Source organism: Fomitopsis serialis (genome assembly GCF_022376445.1).
Source record: "Fomitopsis serialis strain Sig1Antser10 chromosome Unknown B0H18scaffold_10, whole genome shotgun sequence".
Classification (NCBI taxonomy): Eukaryota; Fungi; Basidiomycota; class Agaricomycetes; order Polyporales; family Fomitopsidaceae; genus Fomitopsis; species Fomitopsis serialis.
In genome coordinates this window covers 519,932-539,704 of record NW_025954970.1, presented here as the reverse complement: position 1 = coordinate 539,704, position 19,773 = coordinate 519,932, and the positions used below count along the sequence as shown (strand labels likewise).

At 55.1% G+C, this 19,773-nt stretch overlaps 8 protein-coding genes across 8 annotated transcripts; 4 read left to right on the top strand and 4 right to left on the bottom strand.

Moving 5' to 3' along the window:
• Positions 1-72: 72 nt before the first annotated feature.
• Positions 73-1,745, top strand: B0H18DRAFT_986715 (uncharacterized protein). The gene is made up of 5 exons (XM_048044799.1): positions 73-269; positions 324-592; positions 706-869; positions 927-1,100; positions 1,272-1,745. The coding sequence occupies exons 2-5, from the start codon at positions 478-480 to the stop codon at positions 1,389-1,391; spliced, it is 573 nt and encodes a 190-aa protein (XP_047897463.1). The 5' UTR covers positions 73-269; positions 324-477; the 3' UTR covers positions 1,392-1,745.
• Positions 1,746-1,867: 122 nt separating this feature from the next.
• On the top strand, positions 1,868-3,381 carry B0H18DRAFT_986712 (uncharacterized protein). The gene is made up of 5 exons (XM_048044798.1): positions 1,868-2,163; positions 2,219-2,448; positions 2,520-2,689; positions 2,752-2,925; positions 3,088-3,381. The coding sequence occupies exons 2-5, from the start codon at positions 2,286-2,288 to the stop codon at positions 3,199-3,201; spliced, it is 621 nt and encodes a 206-aa protein (XP_047897462.1). The 5' UTR covers positions 1,868-2,163; positions 2,219-2,285; the 3' UTR covers positions 3,202-3,381.
• Positions 3,382-3,796: 415 nt separating this feature from the next.
• On the top strand, positions 3,797-5,197 carry B0H18DRAFT_1102356 (uncharacterized protein). The gene is made up of 6 exons (XM_048032548.1): positions 3,797-3,918; positions 3,985-4,384; positions 4,437-4,581; positions 4,644-4,695; positions 4,763-4,800; positions 4,853-5,197. Exons 2-6 carry the CDS (start codon positions 4,264-4,266, stop codon positions 5,148-5,150), a joined length of 654 nt encoding a protein of 217 aa, XP_047897461.1. The 5' UTR covers positions 3,797-3,918; positions 3,985-4,263; the 3' UTR covers positions 5,151-5,197.
• A 603-nt stretch (positions 5,198-5,800) lies between these two features.
• Positions 5,801-8,128, top strand: B0H18DRAFT_986692 (uncharacterized protein). The gene is made up of 10 exons (XM_048044797.1): positions 5,801-6,242; positions 6,381-6,627; positions 6,712-6,773; positions 6,844-6,941; positions 6,999-7,084; positions 7,146-7,376; positions 7,500-7,548; positions 7,603-7,640; positions 7,691-7,795; positions 7,846-8,128. Exons 1-10 carry the CDS (start codon positions 6,233-6,235, stop codon positions 8,039-8,041), a joined length of 1,122 nt encoding a protein of 373 aa, XP_047897460.1. The 5' UTR covers positions 5,801-6,232; the 3' UTR covers positions 8,042-8,128.
• Positions 8,129-8,547: 419 nt separating this feature from the next.
• Positions 8,548-11,851, bottom strand: B0H18DRAFT_1083293 (glycoside hydrolase superfamily; the record flags this gene model as incomplete). Its single annotated transcript, XM_048031650.1, has 14 exons — positions 8,548-8,670; positions 8,718-8,762; positions 8,833-9,556; positions 9,721-9,724; positions 9,775-9,934; positions 9,984-10,280; positions 10,339-10,498; positions 10,525-10,775; positions 10,820-10,893; positions 10,945-11,056; positions 11,107-11,169; positions 11,219-11,401; positions 11,456-11,592; positions 11,650-11,851. 14 exons carry the CDS (start codon positions 11,849-11,851, stop codon positions 8,548-8,550), a joined length of 2,535 nt encoding a protein of 844 aa, XP_047897459.1.
• Positions 11,852-13,975: 2,124 nt separating this feature from the next.
• Positions 13,976-14,867, bottom strand: B0H18DRAFT_1115848 (uncharacterized protein; the record flags this gene model as incomplete). The annotated part of the gene is made up of 5 exons (XM_048033324.1): positions 13,976-14,086; positions 14,242-14,292; positions 14,355-14,414; positions 14,477-14,640; positions 14,702-14,867. 5 exons carry the CDS (start codon positions 14,865-14,867, stop codon positions 13,976-13,978), a joined length of 552 nt encoding a protein of 183 aa, XP_047897458.1.
• Positions 14,868-15,897: 1,030 nt separating this feature from the next.
• B0H18DRAFT_1115847 (uncharacterized protein) lies at positions 15,898-17,688 on the bottom strand (the record flags this gene model as incomplete). The annotated part of the gene is made up of 11 exons (XM_048033323.1): positions 15,898-16,216; positions 16,278-16,309; positions 16,366-16,414; positions 16,477-16,492; positions 16,558-16,793; positions 16,837-16,925; positions 16,977-17,074; positions 17,124-17,185; positions 17,346-17,463; positions 17,537-17,571; positions 17,642-17,688. 11 exons carry the CDS (start codon positions 17,686-17,688, stop codon positions 15,898-15,900), a joined length of 1,101 nt encoding a protein of 366 aa, XP_047897457.1.
• Positions 17,689-19,414: 1,726 nt separating this feature from the next.
• Positions 19,415-19,726, bottom strand: B0H18DRAFT_1115846 (uncharacterized protein; the record flags this gene model as incomplete). The annotated part of the gene is made up of 1 exon (XM_048033322.1): positions 19,415-19,726. The coding sequence occupies one exon, from the start codon at positions 19,724-19,726 to the stop codon at positions 19,415-19,417; it is 312 nt and encodes a 103-aa protein (XP_047897456.1).
• Positions 19,727-19,773: the final 47 nt, after the last annotated feature.

Sequence of the window (19,773 nt, the reverse complement as noted above, 5' to 3'; positions counted from 1 at the left end):
GTCGAACCGTCGTGGCTCGCGTGTGTCACGTGGTCGCGCAACGCCGTGACAGACGCCCGTAGCGCCGCGCCGGGTTGCTGCTTGGTTTTCTCGTCCTCCGGTCGTCAAAGTTAAAGTTGCCGCTCAGCTCGGTGCACTTTCGCCCGGCCTTGTCTAAGATCTGCGGGCAGATGGGATTTTGTAAACGAGTCGAGAGGATATTGCGATGATTTTCCTCTCGCATGGCAGAGTCGTAAGTATGTCGTCTACTACGGTCAGGACCGCGCTCGGTATGTCATTAGAGCTTTCTCATCGTGCGACATGAATCTTAAACATTCTCATAGCGCGCACCTTGACCAATGTACACCTCTCGGGCGAATTCCCTTTCATCAGTCGGCGCCACGCACGGACATATAAGCTGGGATGTGGATACGATGTGTCTCCCACCCTTGTCTTTGAAGGACACATCTCGTATCCCTACCCCACGAAGCGATAGACATGACCGTCGTTGTCGAGCTGATTGTCGTCGACCTCAAGGAGGGCACCGATAAGGAGAATACAGCCTTCAGAAAGCTCCGCGAGGGCGCGGCCAAGGGCGGACTCAAGGCCAGTCGTACGGCTTCAGCGTCGAACACCCCCAGAGGCTCTACTGGGTTCTCTGTATGTGCTTCCACTCCTCATATCACCACACCCTCATTGAATGTGGTGCATCGCTGCGTTATCTAGACTTCGAGGACGGCTTCGAGCTGAAGGACTTCAGCTGGCCAACAGACGAATATGGCGACTTCGACAACGAACTGAAGAAGATCGCCGCCTCTGACGTTACGCGCCACTTCCTCACCTTCCCCTCATTCTCGCCTGCGGTCACCGCTGCACCTGTCACCGAAACTGTGCGTATACTTCCCCCATCGTTTGCAAGCTGACCAACGGTGCTCGGTCCTACTCAGGTGATCCTCACTCTCAAGGAGGATGCCGACCTGGCCGCCTTCAAGGCTTTCCAAGATGGCGCCATCAGCAAGCTCAAGGAGGCGCCCGTCGTACATGGCGCAGCGTACGCCATCACAACAGAGGCCGGAGCCAACCCTATCGTGGTTTTGTTCGTTGGATGGGACTCGGCCGAGGTGCGTCTTCTCGCCGTTGCGCATCTCCACTCTTTCCACTCTGCCGCCCTGTGCCATCAACATTTCATCTCCCTCCATTGAGAGGGATCTCTCGCTCTCCCCGCTACTCTCCATCGACATTGCCCCCCCTTTTCCTTGTACCATGATGTCCGACTGACTAGTGCCCTGAAGGCTCATCAAGCCATAGCCGCAGCCCCCGAGAGCCAGGCGCTTTTGGGAACCTTGTATGCGTTCATCGAGAAGGGCGACCTCGTCCATGTCTCGTACTCGAAGAGGCCTAGACGGGTGTAACATGCGTTATTCTGTGCCAGTGGGAGCTGAGATTTACTCATTTGCAGGGCGCGAAGTTGGCGACGCCCGGATGAGCGTAAGCTCGCAGGGGAGTTGGTTATCGCATCAGTTTAACAAGGCAGGAATCCTACAGTGTACATGCAGTACTAGATACTAGACGAGATCGCGTCGTGGCGCGCATCATGCTACTCACCATCTGGATTGGCCGCTCTGTGGCTGATTCAGAGAGGAGGAGTCACTCGGTCATGATGTCTCTTGACCAAAGCCTCCGAGTGCACTCATAGTCTCTTATTGAGGTTATACGTACGTACCTAGTTGCCGATAAACGTGGTGCAGCACATACAGTTTGCATGCAATCACTGTACGGCGTACTTAGTGCCAGAAGAACTTAGGTAAGTAGGGTCCGTTCGAGAGTGGACCAGCGGGAGGCAATTGCGAGACCCGGGCCGGTCCCACGGCGGCGCCACACTCGCGGTGTGCGTTCCGCGCGGCCATTTGTCCCTTCCGATCGATTGCGAGGAGAAGGCTCTCTTCCCAGTCTCCTCCTCCGCTCGTTACCGCTCAGTCCAGGTTAGCATTTCCACCGACTCGCAATCATGGACGGTAAACACATGCGAATGTCGCTCACTGCCCTTTTCTGTAGACTCAGCGGTATGGCATCATATGCCGTGCTCGGCGGCCAGTTCAGTACAACATTCTTATCATGATGAACACCGCTTCCCCCTAGCACACATTGGACACACCGGGCTAATGAATATTCATTCTTCCATCAGTCAGCACCGTAAACTCCGGGACACGGACATATAAACTGAGACATGCATGCAAAGTGCCTCCCAACCTCGTCTCCCGATCGCGAGAACACTCCTCACCGTCTTAACTTGCACAGCAACAGAAATGACCACGATTGTCGAGGTAGCCGTTGTCGACCTCAAGGAGGGCATCGATAAGGAGAACGCGGTCTTGGAGAAGCTCCGCGAGGGTGCGGCCAAGGGCGGGCTCAAGCGCCAGTCGTACGGCCTCAGCGTCGAACACCCCCAAAGGCTCTACTGGACTCTCTGTAAGCAAACCCCGTCCCGTATTTACTCCATGCGACTGATGATCGCTCATTTGCTGTATGCGCTTGACCAGACTTCGAGAACGGGTTCGAGCAGAAGGACTTCAAGTGGCCCGAGGCTGAGTACGGCAACTTCGTCGACGACATCAAGTCGGTCTCCGCCCCCGACTCGACGTACACGCGCCGCTACTTCACCTTCCCCTCCTTCCCGCATGCCGTCACCGCCGCACCTGTCACCGAAGTGGTGCGTCTTCGTATTCTCACTTCGTTGTTCGCAAGCTGATAAAGATCGCCCGTCTGATCCAGGCCATCATCACTCTCAAGGCGGATGCCGACCTAGCCGCGTTCAAGGCTGTCCAGGAAGGTGCTCTTGGCAAGCTCACGCAGGCCCCTACCGTGCACGGTGCGACGTACTCCATCACAACGGACGCCGGAGCCAACCCCGTCGTGCTTCTGCTCGTCGGCTGGGACTCAGTCGAGGTGTGTGTTACCCTCAGAGTCACTGAATCTTCTACTCCTACTGCCAGTGCGAACCTCTCTGTTTGTTGACTGGTTGCCACCCTTGACGCTCCCGAACTCACCTTATTTCCTTCCCCGTTTCCGCTCTTACTGTGATATTCCGGGGCTGATCCATACCCCCAGGCTCATCAGTCATTGGTCGCAATCCCTGAGAACAAGGCGGCACTGGGAAGCTTGTACGGATTCATCGAGAAGGCAGACATTCTACACGTCTCGTACTCCAACAAGACGTACTAGGGTGATATGCCATTGCTACCGGCGTAACGCTCGACGGAGTGTTCTACGGAGTCCCTTCGGCGAGGTGGGTGGGTATCGATGGTGCGAAGATGAAGCCAAAGAGACTTGTACAATTGGAACGCGAAACGATCTTGATTTCATTGTTGATGTATCCCCAGGTATCTACGTGTGTCACTCAGGTCTGTGAGATGCTCCCGGTCATCTTCACCAGCCACAAGGAGAGTCTGAGACTCGGGAGACATCCCCCTGGGACACACGCCGTGTCTTGGTGTCTGAAGCCACGAGTCGGACCACCCAGATTCCGGGATCTCATCATCGTCGCGCGAGGACTTGGCAGCTGCACTCGAGACAGCACATATCATAGCATATCGCTCGGACTCACGCATTCCGGGTTGCGATCGGACGGACTAGTGCTGTGTGGTACATCTTTCCCATATCCTTCCCTACTGTGGCCGCCGATTGACTGTGCACGCTGGTTATTCACCAGTGATGCTCGCAGAGTCTTGATGTTCCGTGAAATGGTTCCAATACTGATAATCGAGCTGCTGAAGATGAATGCAGTGGCTAGCGGCGTAGAGTAGAGCTGGCGTAGACTCCGAGACTACCGGCGCGGCGTAGACCGCGCATCGGGCCACAAAGCTTCCCGAAAAGGGAATAAGCGCTCGGTACGACGGTACTCCAGCTCAACTCAACCCGCGGTTGCTTCCTTAGGTAACTGTAAGCACAGCCTGCGAAACTTATACCTACGCTACCTCAGTGAATCTCAACTGTTTCCCATCGCAGCCCACGTACGACCAAGCAGACCAGCGTGGACGACACCGGCGAGAACGCATGCCAGCGCAGCGGTTCAATCGGAATCAATCCGCTGCCCCTCGCTTCTGCGCGTGCCCGTCTGCCCCTCCCCGCCTGGTCCCCGCCTTCCACGCCTGCACAGGCATCGGTGGATCATCTTTTCTATTGAGCCTCGACCTCCCCTCTCGACAGTGACCAGCAGACCGCTTGCGACCATTTTGTCACGGGGATTGTGGAAGATCCGGTTTTCGGAACGATTGACTTCCTCAGATGAGTGGCAACGTTCTTGTTGACAATGCATGTCTTGATGGTGCACGCAGACTCGCCCTGTGGTCGTGTGGCAGGTTCGCCTCATGTTCTAATCATACAACCTCAAACACTAAATACGCCTGTGGGGTCGCCATCTCTCCATGCTGTATCATGGACATTGACGTGCTATGTAGACTGTGCGAACGGGCTGCACTGCGGATTCTGGCCAGGAGCTGTCCAGATTCTAGATGCATCCTGCGTCCGGATTCTGTTTATCCGCGGACTCGTACATCCCACAGTCACAGTGACTGCTTCTACTCCAGGCACACTTTATTTCATGTGAGTCCATAGGCACAGACTCATCACGATTGAAGGAAGCTCATCATGACTTGCCGCCTCAGTATGATCCTCGTCCTTTCGGTAACAATGATGGTTCTCAGCCTCACCAAAGCTGTTGGTTCCAGTGTCCCTGCATGTCAAACAACAGAACATCGTACTTATACAACTTGAACTCTGTTAGCTTTATTTTGCCGGCTTCATGCCACCCATTAGCCACACGTACGCTGTGCCCATTCGGGTCACGTTTATCATGGTTAACATAATCACGCAGGTTGCAGACAGTATTGCTGTCGCACTTCTACCTCAACTTACACGAAGCAAGCGCCAATCGGGGCGGCATGCTCTCCGACGCGTCACAGCAACCTGATCTCCGCTTTGCGCGTATTGTAGGAACACTTGCGCAGTCCTCCGTATATGACGATCAGAGGATCTTGGCGCCCGGAGACTCGGATGTAGAAGACGACCTCGATGCGGACGAGGAACAGCGGGAACACCGAGAAGCTGAGAGCGAGGTATCAATGGTCTCGCGGAGCAGCGCCGTAGACCACGAATCACATCCCTCAGGCTGAGGTCATTTCTGTGAAAGGGTCCCGGAGATTGGGTCTGTTTCGCGTGTTGTATTATTTATTGTTCTGCCTTGCTAGTATTCTCTGAACCGCGCTCGGAGCACAGAATTAAACTCACATTTCCATTTGCATGTCCTCACAGAAATGGCCGTCATCCGAGTCGTTAGAACCGACCACGTGATCCACCACCCGCAGGAATGACATCTGTTCTGAGTACATACCAGCTTGAACGCCCCGGGCCCGACGCGTTGTCGGAGAGCCATTCTGGTCGGCAACGGTGATGCTAATCCGTACTAGGCCGCCGCGCACCCTTGGTCTGTCAACACGAGGTTGTCCTCAGGCTCCGGCTCTGCCGGAGTCTGCGACGCTCGTGCGTCTCTGAACACCAACTCAGCGCTTCTCTCTTCCGCGTCCGCGGAATCGAGGCCAAATGACATGATCTCCCGGCCCTATCAGCCTCGCCGTGCCCTGAGCCCGAGGGATCTTTCCGTGTAGACGCGAGTTACGGTATGCATCGTCCTAGCGGACCACTGCGTAGATCGCAGGAAGTGTCTGAAGATAGCGGTAAGCAATTCAAACTCTGTTCATCCCGGAGGATCGGCAGCTGATGAGTCGGAGACGATAGGCTGGTAGCTGCAACAGCGGCTCGGACTTCGCAGCCTAGTGGGCGCATACAGCTGCGCTACGAGCGAGCATAGCGCTCCTTTACAGGTGCTTAGGTGCAGATGTACCACGAAAGCTCGTCACCATGGTGTGAGAGATACACGGAGGCCGGTGAGTTATCTGTACATCGGTGTACAACCAATGGCTTCTTCTTCACCGTAGCGCTCTACCACGAAGTGTTCGGAGTCACCAGGAATCACCTCAGCGTTCAGCGCCGTGATGCTGAGACTCCACCATCCGGAGGTATGTAAGCGCGATCGGGTGGTACAACTGCACGACATACGCGCGCGCTCGTACCACCTTAACTCCCTCCACCGTCCTTCCCTACTTTCAGGTGCTAGAAGCACAGATGGCTGGATAAGCCCCGAGATACAGGTATATATCTGCTGTTCGCTCCAACGCGCGCGCGCCACATCCAAGCTATGCCTACCGGTGCGCTTGCAGACGCGGATGTTGTCCTCAAGGCCGGGTGAGTCGCACTGCGTCTTGTTGAACCATCAACAAGCTCACGAGCGACAGCTTTATATCGAACTGTGCCTTGATCTCGGCGTGCGGTACGTAACCATTCAGCGTCATGGCGTATATTGACGTCGTCGTTGCCCTCATATAAAGCGATTTACGCTTATGACCGCTGTCTCACACTCTGGCGGGAGGTGGACCTGGTGTGGAGTCGCAGGAAGATGTCAGTGGCGACCGGTCTCTATCTGGTGATGCATATATCCGTGGCGATGTTCCTGGCTTTTGAGGTGTCTTACACGACGATCAAGACCTGCGAAGTACGCCACACAGTGATTGTCATCATACACCCAACTTATAAGTACTGATACTGCTCTAGAGGTGCGGCAGCGTAATCTGCGAATGTCTTTGGTCTATGCTCACATGCGCTACGTACACTATGCAGACTTTGGATCGTGTACGTCTGGCGAGTCAGTTGCGCCATGCTGTTCCACGTCGTCTATGGTGGTGCGTAGCCTACGGAGAGCTTCACATATTCCTACGACTCACCAGAGGGTTCACTCCCTGTGTATTCCAGCCTTTACCGCGCTGCGTGCTTACGCCATCGGCTATCGTTCTGTGTGGCTTGGATGGGCAACGTTTTTGTGGTCTCTCGTGGTTGTTGCAATCGAAATCGTACGTCCTTCATGTATCGCTGCTGTTTGAATAATGTTCTCATGCAATTACCGCTAGTATGAGGTCGTTGTATCAGTTCCCGTTAATGTGCCACAGCCTATCGGCTGCGTCATAACGACCAAAGGCAACGAAAAGTTTCTGAGGTATGTGATGCGTCCTAGTGACTCTACACATCCCGGCTCTGATCATTTTATGGTCTTACAGTACATGTGCGGCAGTCTCTCTTCATTTGGCGTCATGGCTTGACTCATTATCGCTCTGGTTCGATCTACTTGATCCAGTATTCATCGCCGGGCAGGCAACTGCCATCGTGCCCGAGGTACTCCTGATCGGGGCGATCTGGCGTCATGCATTGCGAGCGGCTGCCATTAGGAGCCTTCGTCAATATTCTTGGCTTGACACTCCATTCACGACGATCCTAATTAGAGACGGTGAGTAACTCCCTCGATGAGTTGACATCGCAACTGAAATACGTGCGTTTCATCAGGTAGTGTGTATTTTGTGTGAGTTCAAGAGTACGGATGATGCTCTAACGATGTTGACCTGGCTCTGCGTTAGGGCGAGTCTCGTTCTTATAGTACTCAACGTCGTGTGGAGCGCGGTCACTGTACGTATTGTCAATATGCCCCCCTCCCCAATATTAACGGCACCTGTTTTTCAGTCAGTCAACACCGGGATCCTGGCACCTATCGTCTACTCGTATGTCATTTCCTTCAACTCGATTGTTCCAGTGTGGACACCTCCCACAGACTGCAGACCATCCTGCTATCGTACTTCTACCTCAACCTACATGAAACAAACGTATATTCCAGTGGCATGCCTTCCTCGGAGTCATCGCAACTATCTGATCCCCGGTTCAATACACGCTTGCTGGGCACCCTTGCAGGGTCGCTTCCATATAAAGGCTGGATGGCTCCGCACCGGAATCCACAGACACGGAGAACGACCTCGACTGGGATAGCCGGCTGGATGAGACAATGGTCGAGCTGTCGGTAATCGGGAGACGCTGTTCTGTAGACCGATCGCAGCGTGTGATATGTGCTTCGTCGGTTGGTAGTGTCACGTCAGTGAATGACATATCGACAACAAAGGCCTCGTAGTCTTTCGGCGAGTGCCGAATTATGTTGTATTTCACATTGTATATCGAGCCTGACCACTTGCTAGCGGGCGCACCGCTCATACCGATTTCCTGTGAATGAGTCCACACATGCGCCAGACGGTGGTATGTGCATTGCCTCGCGCAGAGGCTGACACCCGTTGTCGAACAAGCAAGCGGGGAAAACGTCCGGCGCCCGCGACCGTTGGTAGGCGCTTGCATGAAGGTCCGAGCGCGAGGTACACTCGAGGTAATGCGGCAGCGAAGTTTGCGATGCCAGCACGGTGCTACAGAAACATGCGAAGAGAAGGTACATGAATTTTCCAGGCTTCACGACGTACAGGCATGTCTCGTCGTACGCGGACCTTTCATTAAATGTGCGTATTGTTCCATACCGACTCACCACGAAATCTTCTGGATCCGGGTCCGTAACTGTCGACAGTGCAGCATTCTGCACAAATTGAACTACCATGGGTGTCAGAACGATCTTAACAGGTCACGGAAGGACACTCACCGTGCGGTCAATCCCTGGCACAAGGTAGAACCCGTTGGACGGCGCTCCGGTTGTGGTGTCGATGAAGTACCAACAGTCCCCGAAGGATGGTCCACCCACGCATATGGAGCAACACCACTCTGAGCGGACAGAGTGAACGTGTAGTTCGCCCCGGGAGTAATGACACCTGTGGGTCGACGAGCTCAGCGTCCGCGAGCGACGCAGGAGTGTACTGCGGAGATATAAGAACGATGAGCGCGCCGAAACAGCTACGACACACTCACGTAAGACTCCATGAACACCGTTCGGCCATCCGCCAGCGTCGTCGAAACATTCAACAGCATCCAGGCGCTCGTCGGCGTCGCACCCTCCGGCAGGATCGCCTCGAAGCCCTGCATGCTCATCACCACCGTGTTGTTCAGCGACGGTACCTCGAACTCATGCACCATCGGCCACAGATCGTTCCCCGCCCAATCGTACCACGTCAGCCGCGCCGTCCCGTTCACCGCATACGGCCGATCGTTCGTCACCATGATGTCGAGCGTCTCGTTGTCCGGCGTCCAGAACGGATAGACGACGACGGGCGTGTATATGCTGGCCATGCCGTAGTTGAGCACCTTCCACCGGCCGCTGTACTCGATCGCGGCCCACGACGGCGCCTGCCAGATGTCGTTCAGCTGCCAGACGAGCGCGCCGAGGTTGTTCTCGCCGAGCCCCGCGCCGCGCCGGTACCACGCGATTTCGGAGATCATGTTCATGGACTGGAAGATCTGCGTGGAGTAGCACCATTGCGCGAAGGTCTGGTTCGTGTCCGTCGTGTTGGGCGTGGGAAGCCAGTACTCGACACCCATCGTCATCTGGCCTTGACCTTGGGGGGCGTTGGGGTTCGGCCATGCGAGGCTCCCTGCGGGCGGGTGGTGGTCACGAGCAACGACAGTGGAAGAGTTGAAGTAGAAATCCTCGGGCGAGGTCAGCGCCTCTTCCCAGCTGTAGAAGGACGGCATCGAGTGGAAGCTGACACCCAATCTTCAGAGACCGTGCCTGAATAGTGGATGCGTCGACACTCACCCGAACTCGTTGACAAACCTGTCCCAGCACGTCAGCTCGTATCCTCTTGAGAGGATGGTGCAGCCTACCTCGACACAGGGTATGTGCTGTAGTTGAATGCCTGCGAGGCGTCGTAGTTGTACCGCTCTACAATTAATCAGTGAAGCGCATCGCGTGGAATCGCATGTCCAGCTTACCAGTGTTCCCATAGATGTACCCAGGTGTCTTGTTATCAAACCTTTGAACCAGAGGATCCAAGCTTAGGATACCATTCGTCGTCGAACAGTCGGTGTACGGAACCGACTGCTGCACCTCGTACGTGAGGTCGTACAAGAAGTCTTGGAACAGGTACACATACTGCACACGCATCAGCACCGCGACACACCGTAACCCCGACATCACGTACCTCGTCGAGATAATGCGTCCCGTTCGCGTACGTCTGGTTGATCCCGATCACGATGTTCTCGATCTCGTTTCCGCCTGCCCACTGCACGTTGCTGGGGTGCTTGTTGATGCGGCGGACGTTCTCGCGCACCTCGGGCGCGATCGACTCCAGCAGGAAGTCGTTCAGCGGGTACGTCGCGTCGCTGAAGATCATCTCGGACCACGCGAGGATGCCGAGCTCGTCGCAGAGTGAGTAGAAGTCGTACCCGCCCGTGAGTGCGTCGGATGGTTGGTAGATACCGCCACCCCATACGCGCAGCTAGTTACCCACAGGACACGTCAACGCGGTGAATGCAGTCGAAGACGAAGCTACTGACCATGTTCTGACCACTGAGCACCGCGCTCTCGAGCACCCATCTCACCTTCTCCGTCGAGATCCTCGGATAGAACGGGTCGAACGGGATGATGTTCGTCCCCTTCGTGTAGAACTCCTGTCCGTTGACCGCGAAATGCCACTGATCACCCGGCGTGATCCCCCTGTTCGCATGTCCTCCTCGCTATACGGCGTCTGGAGCAGCTCGATCGTGCGGAAGCCCGAGCGCACCGTGAACGACGCGGCGTCAATCGTGGTACCAAGGATGTCGCCGAGCGCGAGGGTGACCGTGACGTTGTACAGCGTCGGGGCGCCGAGGTCCGCGGGCCACCACCGCGCGGGGACGCCCTCTGGCACGGTCATGCTCGCGGTGACGAACGTGGGCTCGTCCGTGCTCGCCGGGATGGTCTGCACGGTGAGCGGCCCGCTGCTGAGGCCGAGCTCCGGGATGTGATCGTGATGGAGGGGTTGAACGACGGCAGGACGGAGCGCACGCCGAGCGTGACGTTGACGACCCAGTCGGCGGCTTGGTTTGGCGTGCTATATGCGACTTGTCCGCCTTGGAGACCTCGACGGACGTCTGGTCTATGAGAGCGCGCCGCCTTGGGACGCGAGCAGTGGTAGTCGGCGGGTGTGCCTGTGGAGGTCTCGAAGGTGGGCACTTCGGTCAGGGTGACGAGGTACGCGGGGCGGAAGATTCCCGCGGGAACGAATGCCGGGCCCTGCAGCGGGTCAGACGCATATAGGCAGAGATGAACCAACCTCTGCTTACCCAGTCCCATCCGAAGTCAGATTGGGTCTTGCGGAGATATTGCCGGAAGCCAGAGTACTCGAACTGTACATGGTTCAGACTTGTAGCTCGAGTGACTGGAGAACATACTTACGTCAGGCGTCAGCGGGTTTTCGTAAGTAATAGAGGTGACGTTGAGGCCGTAGAGATACGCCGATTCGAACACTACGGTGACATTGTTGTCGGCCTCTGATGGTGAGTTGATCAGGTCTGTCACATCGTAGACATACTGTCTGAACTGGTTGTCCACCCATGCGACGGGATGTCCAGCGACAGTCTGTATCAAACCAATTTAGCCAATACAGAGAAGTGGAGTGTCGAAAGAACATACGATGTTCGCAACCGTGTCCAAGCCATAAAAGACAAGGAGGGTCTTTTGGAGCGGGCTCTGGGGAACCGCCTGCGTGAACGGCGTGAGGTCAGCCGTATACGTCCAGGTCTCGTTCACGATCCACCGCTGATAGAACTCTACACCGCGCACTCAGTACCGTACACTGGACGGAGACAAGCGGAGAAGAAGCGCACCGTTCTGCCCTAGAAGCGGCTCCTCGATGACGCCAGCGGCTAGAAGGTCGAGATGCGCCTGCGAGGGCACCTTCGCGGGGACGACGATCGAGCCATTCTCGTTGTGCAGCGTCCACGAAAGGTCGGCGAGACTGTAGACATCCGCACGCGCGAGCACGGGCAGGCACGCCGCGAGCAGCGCTCTGGCAGCGAGGGACCACATTTTGCGACCGGTCGCTGGCTCGGTGCGATGTTGGGAGAGTGGACGCGGAGCGAGGCTTTATAGAGGTGAGCGGTAGCACGTTCGGGAACCCCATGACCGCGTCCTGCGGTGATTCCGAGGACCGCAAGTGCCGGAAGAATTCTGGTGAAATGAGCGTGATGGAAGCCTGTGGTCTATATTCGGAGGCGGTGAGAGTGGTAGATCCAACATATTTGCACCCTTGTCTTGTCCGGCCTCGAGAGCATCCCGTCCACGCGGGTCCCGCAAGTCCGGATTCCCAGCATAGAAAGAGATACTTGCACAGCGCAGACGTATTACGACGGGTTCAAGGCGAGCGGGGAAAGCAATGTTTTGATTCGGGGATCACGTTGGGCTGCAGCATGAGTGACATCAGATGATGGCAGGGAGGATGCCATACGGCGCTTCGGTCGAGACGCTCGAGGGCACGGAGAAGACCTGGGGAATACTGTAATAGCCAAGCCTTACTTGCTGTGTGTCGTTCGAGTGGGAGCGATCGACGACAATATTATAAGACAGTGAAGAAGATCTCCTCGAGGCAAACTTACGCCCGGAGCCTACGCGGCCCGCAGCTCGCGATTGACTCACACGCGCAGCTCGGTGTCAGCACAGCACAGCACGGCGATTAATGGGAGCGGCAGATGCCTAGCATAGTAGACAGAGAGCATTCAATAACAACCTAGACCCCTAAACACTCACAGCGCCTTCGTTTGGTGAGTCAAAGAAAATCGCCGAACGCCCAAGATTCGCGAATACGGACCGACCACCTGCCAGTGTCCAGCGGGAATGTCATGGCAGCGTAGCCGTCCTCGAATCCTTCAGTTGCCAAGATCCAGTTCTCGTCGGCCGACGACTGGGTGACCAAGAGAATAGATGAAAAGGATCCGAGCGCAGGTTCCCAGACGGAGTGAGAACAACCAGACGCATCGTCAACGTCCAGATGAAACCGACAAGGAGAGCACAGTTCGTCCCAGGTGGGTATACCACAAGGCCGCAGGCCGAGGCAATTTAAGCAGGGCCTCCGACTGAGCCCATGCGTTATCTGGGCATGCGTAGTAGACGGCTGGCTCTACAGACCAGAATAGGCTTTAGGAAGACAGGGCTTCGCAGGGAAATCGGATCCGGGAAACGGGAGGAAGTTAAGCCTGTGAAGGGGACGCATTTTGGGATGCGGTGAATCCTTCGCGGCGGCTTTTGCGAGGCCTTCGATAGAGATCTTGCGCGGGACTGAGGCCGCGAGTAAGCAACGTGTACGGTGGCAAAACACCAGTATTCACATACCGGCTTCATGACTACGACGCAAGCCTGACAACTAGTCACGCTAGAGACCCCCAGTGATGAAGGTGTCGCAAAGAGACACAGTGCCAAGATAGTCGTTGCAGAGAGCGACGAGATAGTTTGTGTACTAAGGAGTCCAGTTCGAAGGAGGTGTCTTGTCCGGGAATCACTCCGCGGGCTCGCGAAGCTCAGGTTGGGGCGTGTCGCACTGCGCAGGCCGCCGAGGTGTCGCCAGTGTAGCTTGAAGTGCGTTGCGTAGAGGCGAGCAGCGTGAGTGCGTCGATGATAAGCATGGCCGTACCGTCAGAGAATCACAGATTCTCTTTCTCTGCTCGGAGGACGACGCGCGGTCGAGGCGGGGTAGCTCGGAATCGGTCGTGTTAACGGACGTGTTCCAGCTCTCCGTGTCTGTTTGGAACGTGACGGTGCCGTTTAACATCACGTATTTTGCCATGATGCGGGGTTGAGGAGTATCAAGAACGGAGTCGGAGGACGTGGAAGCTTGAACTTGAATCCGAGGGCAAGTCGACGGGGAGAGAGGGGCCATGGTCGCGAAAGTGGCGTGGGAACACCTCTCGGCGTCCACCGCCGCCGCCCATACCGCCGAGTTCCTCGCAACTGGTGGCTGGTGAAGATGACCGGGTGCATCTTACGGACTTAGGCAATACACGTAGATGTCTGGGGACATATAAACAACAAACCTATAAGTTCTCACACATTTCGCGTGCCATGCTACAATCTCTCTGGCTTCGTCAATATTTACCACCCACCTCGCCGGAAGGAGGAGGAGGAGGAGGAGGAGGAGGAGGAGGAGGGTGGCACATCGTCCTACACTTTGTCGATAAACGAGACGTGGACGATGTCGACCTTCTCGGCGAATGCGTGCAAGGGTACCACCTTCGCCTGGTTCTCAGGGATCGCGGATACAGACTTATGAGCCTGGGAGTATGCATCAGTCCCGGAATGTCATGGTAAGAGTGGAAACGAGGAAATAAATCAAGGTGGTTTCGGGGACGTCGAGGTCGCACTCAGTCAACAGTCAGAGGGGTCGGCACTAGCAGTAGGAGTAGAAGACGAAAGAGGGTATTACGCACCTCGATCGAGTCCCAGCCAATGAGCAGAACCACGACGGGCTTGGCTCCAGCCTCCGTTGTGATAGAGTACCCCGCGTCGTGTATGGGAGGGAATGCTTGATGTTCTCAATAACAGCTTCCATGACAGGCTTGAAAGCGGCTAGGTCGGCATCCGCCTTGAGGGTGCCGATGGCCTGCATCAGACGGGCGATCATCATCAGCTTGCGGACACCAAGACGAGAATACGAAAACGTACAATTTCGGTGACAGGTGCGGCGATGATGGCATGCGGGAACGAGGGGAAATCGAAGTAGTAGCGCGTATAGTCGGCGGTGGTGATCCACTTGAGATCGTCGACGAAGTTGCCGTACTCAGCCTCGGGCCACTTGAAGTCCTTCCGCTCGAACCCGTTCTCGAAGTCTAGTCAAGCGCACGCGGCGAATAAACGATGGTCAATTACATGAATCGAAGGTATGCTTACAGAGAGTCCAGTAGAGCCTTTGAGGATGTTCGACGCTGAAGCCGTACGACTGGCGCTCAATGAGCCCGCCCTTGGCCATACCCTCGCGAAGCTTCTTGAGGACCGCATCCTCCTTATCGATACCCTCCTTAAGGTCGGCAACGAGCAGTCCAACGGTGGTGGCCATGTCTGTTGCTATGCACGTTAGAACAGTGAGGTGTGTTCTTGCGACCAGGAGACAAGGGTAGGGGAGGCACTTTGTATCCATGTCTCAATTTATACGTTTGTGTCCCGAGGCTCGTGGCGCTGACCGATGGGAGGTGATGAGGTCAGGAGATGGATAACATGGCGGCAGACATCAATGCATCAGGCCGCGGTACCGGTATGTTGTATGTAAGGCGGGCGTATGATGCCATATCACTGAGCGGCAGCAGCCACAGCGAAAGAAACCGTGAGCACAAAGTTCATGTGCTCACCGACTAAGTCTTAGTATGAATAGTGAAACGTGAGCCAGTGGAAATGCACACTTGGACTGGGAGGAGCTGAGCGGCAACGAACGATGGATGTGGCGTGAGCCCGCCGCTGGACCGACCGGGGTCTCGCCTCCCGCTACTGTAGGCCCAAGGGTCTGCCAACGCCGTACCTATAGCCGGATGGGCTTCATGGATGTCGGGACTCGCAGAAAAATCAGATCCGAGGAGTTAGGACTGTGAAGGAGACGCGCTTCGGGATGTCGTGAATCCTTCGCAGTGGGTTTTACGAGGCCTTCGATAAAGATCTCGCGCGGAACTGAGGCCGTGAGTAAGCAACGTGCACGGTGGCATAATATCAGTTCCGCGTACCTGCCTCATGACTACAATGCAAGCCTCGCAACTAGCTAGAGACCTCCCACGATCGTCGCAAAGAGACCAAGTGCCAAAGAGGGTTGCTGCAGAGATCGACGAGTTAGTTGTGTACTAGAGACGAGAATAGAGTCCAGTCCGAACGACGTGACTCCCCTAGGATAGCATCTTCGTCTCTGAAGAGGATCCCCAGTTATAAGCGGAAATTCCTGATCCTCAAATCCCCGAATTAGGCTTGCATGTTCGTCGTCCCGAATATCCGTTCTGGATGAAATCAGGCCTCTGCGCATGCAGCAGTGAGTCCGAGTGGTAGTCATAGTGTGATCGTACATAACAGCCTGCAATATCCCGATCCCGGATGGCGCACAAGCCGACTCATGAGACGGATATACACCTCTCTTCTTGCGTGATTGCATCCACCGTCAGCTCTTCCGCCTCATCCGCTTCCTCCACCTCCACGTCTAGCGATTCATCCGCGCTGCCTGTCTTGTCATCATCATCGCTCGAGCCAAACGCCAGGGAACCACCGAGGCTGCCGAGAATGCGCGAGTTGAACTGGAGCTCTGATATGGAGGAAAGTGGGCCGGAAGCAGATGTCGAGTTCGTCCCTCGCCCGGGATGCTTTTCAACCGTCAGCCGGAGAGCGGCACGTCGGAGGTTGAGGATGAATCGCGAGAGGACGACCGTCACAAGCCTGCGATGCATCGGGATAGCTTTCAGTGAAGAGATGTGCACGGGAAAACACTGCAACGTACGCGAATGTGAACCCAGAGACGCCTGCGAAGACCTGAACGGGGGATTAGCTCAGTGGCGTGACAGACTGGATCTGGTTGACCGGCGCACCGTTACATATTGGCCAATCGCAGCGAACACCTCCAAGAAGAGCACCATACTGACACCCACAGATACTCAGTACACTCCGAAAAACGGCCACGCCAAGGATCATTCACTCACACGAAGTATATCGTACCTGACGGATGGGGCCGATCAATGGTCAGATGCAGGGTAGCGCCTCACTGTAGGATCGGTACTCACCGTCTCTAAGGAGGAGGTATGTCAGCGAGACCTCTTGATTGACTTCCCGTGCGAGCTTCTTCATGCCGTAGGTATATCTCCACGTGCTGAGCACGACGAGGGCCTCTGCTACGATGGAACATGCAGAAGAGACGATGAACACTGGTGTACAGTTATGCGAGAACGATCCCAGTGTTACTTGAGCTACGACGGTAATGATACGAAGGTGTACGCACATCTGGGCAGTACACAGGTGACTGTCAGTATGGAGTTTGTCTCAGACTGAAGGAGAGATCTTACTTGGTGTATATCTCCGGATTAGTCGGGTAGATGACACAGGCATTGATGTACGGCAGCAGAGACCCTGTCGTAAGAGACACACAGTAGTACTGCCGAAAGAATCAGCAGAAGCCATCAAAGCGCGATTCTGGTAGACGTACAACGGTGCTAACCAGAGTCAAGAACGATAGAAAGAAAATAAGCGTAGGCAGCCGCCAGTCACATCCGTTGATGGCATAGATACGCAGAGCACCGATAGCTGTATCACCGTCAGTTGGGCATGTTCTGCTAGAGACCCCGTATCGTACCTCCAACAACAAGGCCTTGAATCAGCCCAGCGATCCCATACAGAATGTCTGCTATCCAATCACTTTGAAGAGACCAAATATGATCAGTGCCGCATATCTTCAACGCAGAACAACGAGACGTACGACTATCGAAGAATTGGGTCAGCATACAAGCTATAGCCTTGGATGCGACGTACGTGGCAACTAATGTTGTTGGGAACCAACACAATGTACAGCACGTACACCGCGATGGTCGAGAGGTGAAGCGCGATGAACAGCGCCGTCACCCCAGAAAAGCGTCGGCGCCATATGTGGTCAATCTGATCCCCAAGCGTGATGGCATGGTCAAACAGGTAGATCGCTGTGAAGGCACAAGGCGCACGCATCAGTACGCTGTCTGTGGGAGCAAACAGGCGTTGGGTACCGGTACACACCAAATGCAGCAATGTAGCAACAGTTCTGAACGTATCTGCGACACCCGAATGTTAATAATGGCGCAGTGCCGATGACAGGAACATTGGGTGAGATTGTGCACGCACTGGCCGTTGACTATGGTGATAATTGCGGCAGTGATGTCATCAGACATAACTGGGGGATGTGTACGCGATCTTGCGTCGAGCTTCGCAGATGCGGTCTTTTATAATGTGCGGGACGCCGCCTACTACTACCAGTCACCGCGATGTCCCGCCGTTGTCCAACACCACAGAAACTTACTTGGAGTAAACTGACTCCATGCAGCTGGGCGCACTTTGAGGCGGCTTAACATGGTTAGCTCAGGGCGTATGTATCAAAGCCCGTACAAATCCCGGAACGTTAACATATATCATCAAGTATCATCATCATTTTACCTTCACGGCGAACATTACCTTAACGACTAAAGAGTACGTTATGATGGATCTTGCGCGAGATGATTCAGCATGCGTATACCGCTACCGCATGCTAGCAGCGAAACAGACCTAGTGGTAAGCCTACATATCCATGTACATTGTTCGGTGGTAAGAAGGGAAACCACCACTCACCAAGAGTATGCTACTGGCTTTGGGCGCAGCATCAATAGATAGGGCGATAAACCACGGACTTCTGCCAGAAGCCTGTTCGCACTGCCCACGGGGCAAAGGGCGGAAGTGCGCCCTTCGCGTGCAGATGATTCAACGAGCCATAGCCAATGCGATGGCTCATTAAATCACCGTAGATGTTGGGCAACGCGTTTACGGTTATCTACAGAGTCAACAGATGCCAAGGATGTATCAGATTGTTCGAAATGGTGGCAGAAGGAGAACGTACGGGGATACGTCAGACGGAAAGTAAGTTTGAGGATCGTCGCATAGCTAACACGGCCGGGGCTGTACATGGCTCAGCTTCCGTTGATTATTGGACATGTCAGCGCTTTCACTTAAAATCACCGGACTCACCAAAGTATGATTGCAGACTTCCCAGAGGGCATGGGCTCTCAATGACCTCTTCACATGCCAGATATCAGGAAGAACATTAAGTTCTGCTCAGAATCATTATGCATGATGGTGGTCAATGGTTGCGAACTTGAAGTTGGCAAAGTGATACGTATCACATAAGTTCTGATGCAATTGACAGTTGACTGACTCAACAGGTAGCGGAATTGACGCAAACAACGCCCTGACAGATTCCCAAACCACGCTCGTACAGTTACTGTGGTCTCAGAACCCCGGACAACAGAGATTCGGGCACTATTCAGTGTGGCAATGAATACCGCACAGAACAACTTCTCTGTCGAAGGCTTGTGGTGAGCGGCTACATGATATGTCTGGAATGTCAGATTAGGTTCTTCGTAGGTCATCAATCAATCATGACGTGCCGTTGGCAATGGAGCATGCGTCCGAGTCCATCTCTTTTCGCCCTCCTCCGCTCAACTTGTCACACTATGAAGTCATTCACGCAGGACGAGTAAACGGCTGGCTCTACAGGCAAGGATGGGCCTCAGGGTGGTAGGGACGCGCAGAGATTCAGAAACCGGATCCGGGAAGTTAGGCAGGTGAAGGGGACGCGTTCGGGATGTGATGAGTCCTTCGCAGTGGCTTTTGCGAAAGCTTCGATAGAGATCTTGCGCGGGACTCAGGCCGTGAGTAAGCAACGGGCACGGTGGCACAATATCAGTTCCGCATACCTGCTTCATCATTACAACGCAAGCCTCGCAACTAGAGACATCCCACGATCGATGGTGTCGCAGACAGACGAAGTGCCAAAGAGGATTGTTGCAGAGATCGACGAGATAGTTTGTGTACTCAAGACGAGAACAGAGTCCAATTCGAACGAGAATTCTTGTCCGGGGTATCACTTCACTCCGCAGGTTCGCGAGGCTCAGGCTGCGGCTCAGGTCGGGGCACGTCGCACTGTGCAGCCTGAGGTCGCCGAGAGAGTCGCCAGCGCAGCTTGAAGTACGTCGCGTAGAGGTCCAGCAGCGTAAGTGCGGCGATGATGAGCATGGCCGTGGCGTCGGAGAACCATAGATCCTCTTTCTCTTTAGCTCGGAGGACGACGCGCGGTCGAGGGCGGGGGAGCTCGGAACCGGTTGTGTTGACAGTGGTGTTCCAGCTGTCCGTAGCTGTTTGGAACGTGACCGTACCGTTGACCATTGAGTATTGCGCCATAGTGCGAGGCTAAGGAGTATCAGGAATGCGAGGCCTCAGGCAGCGAC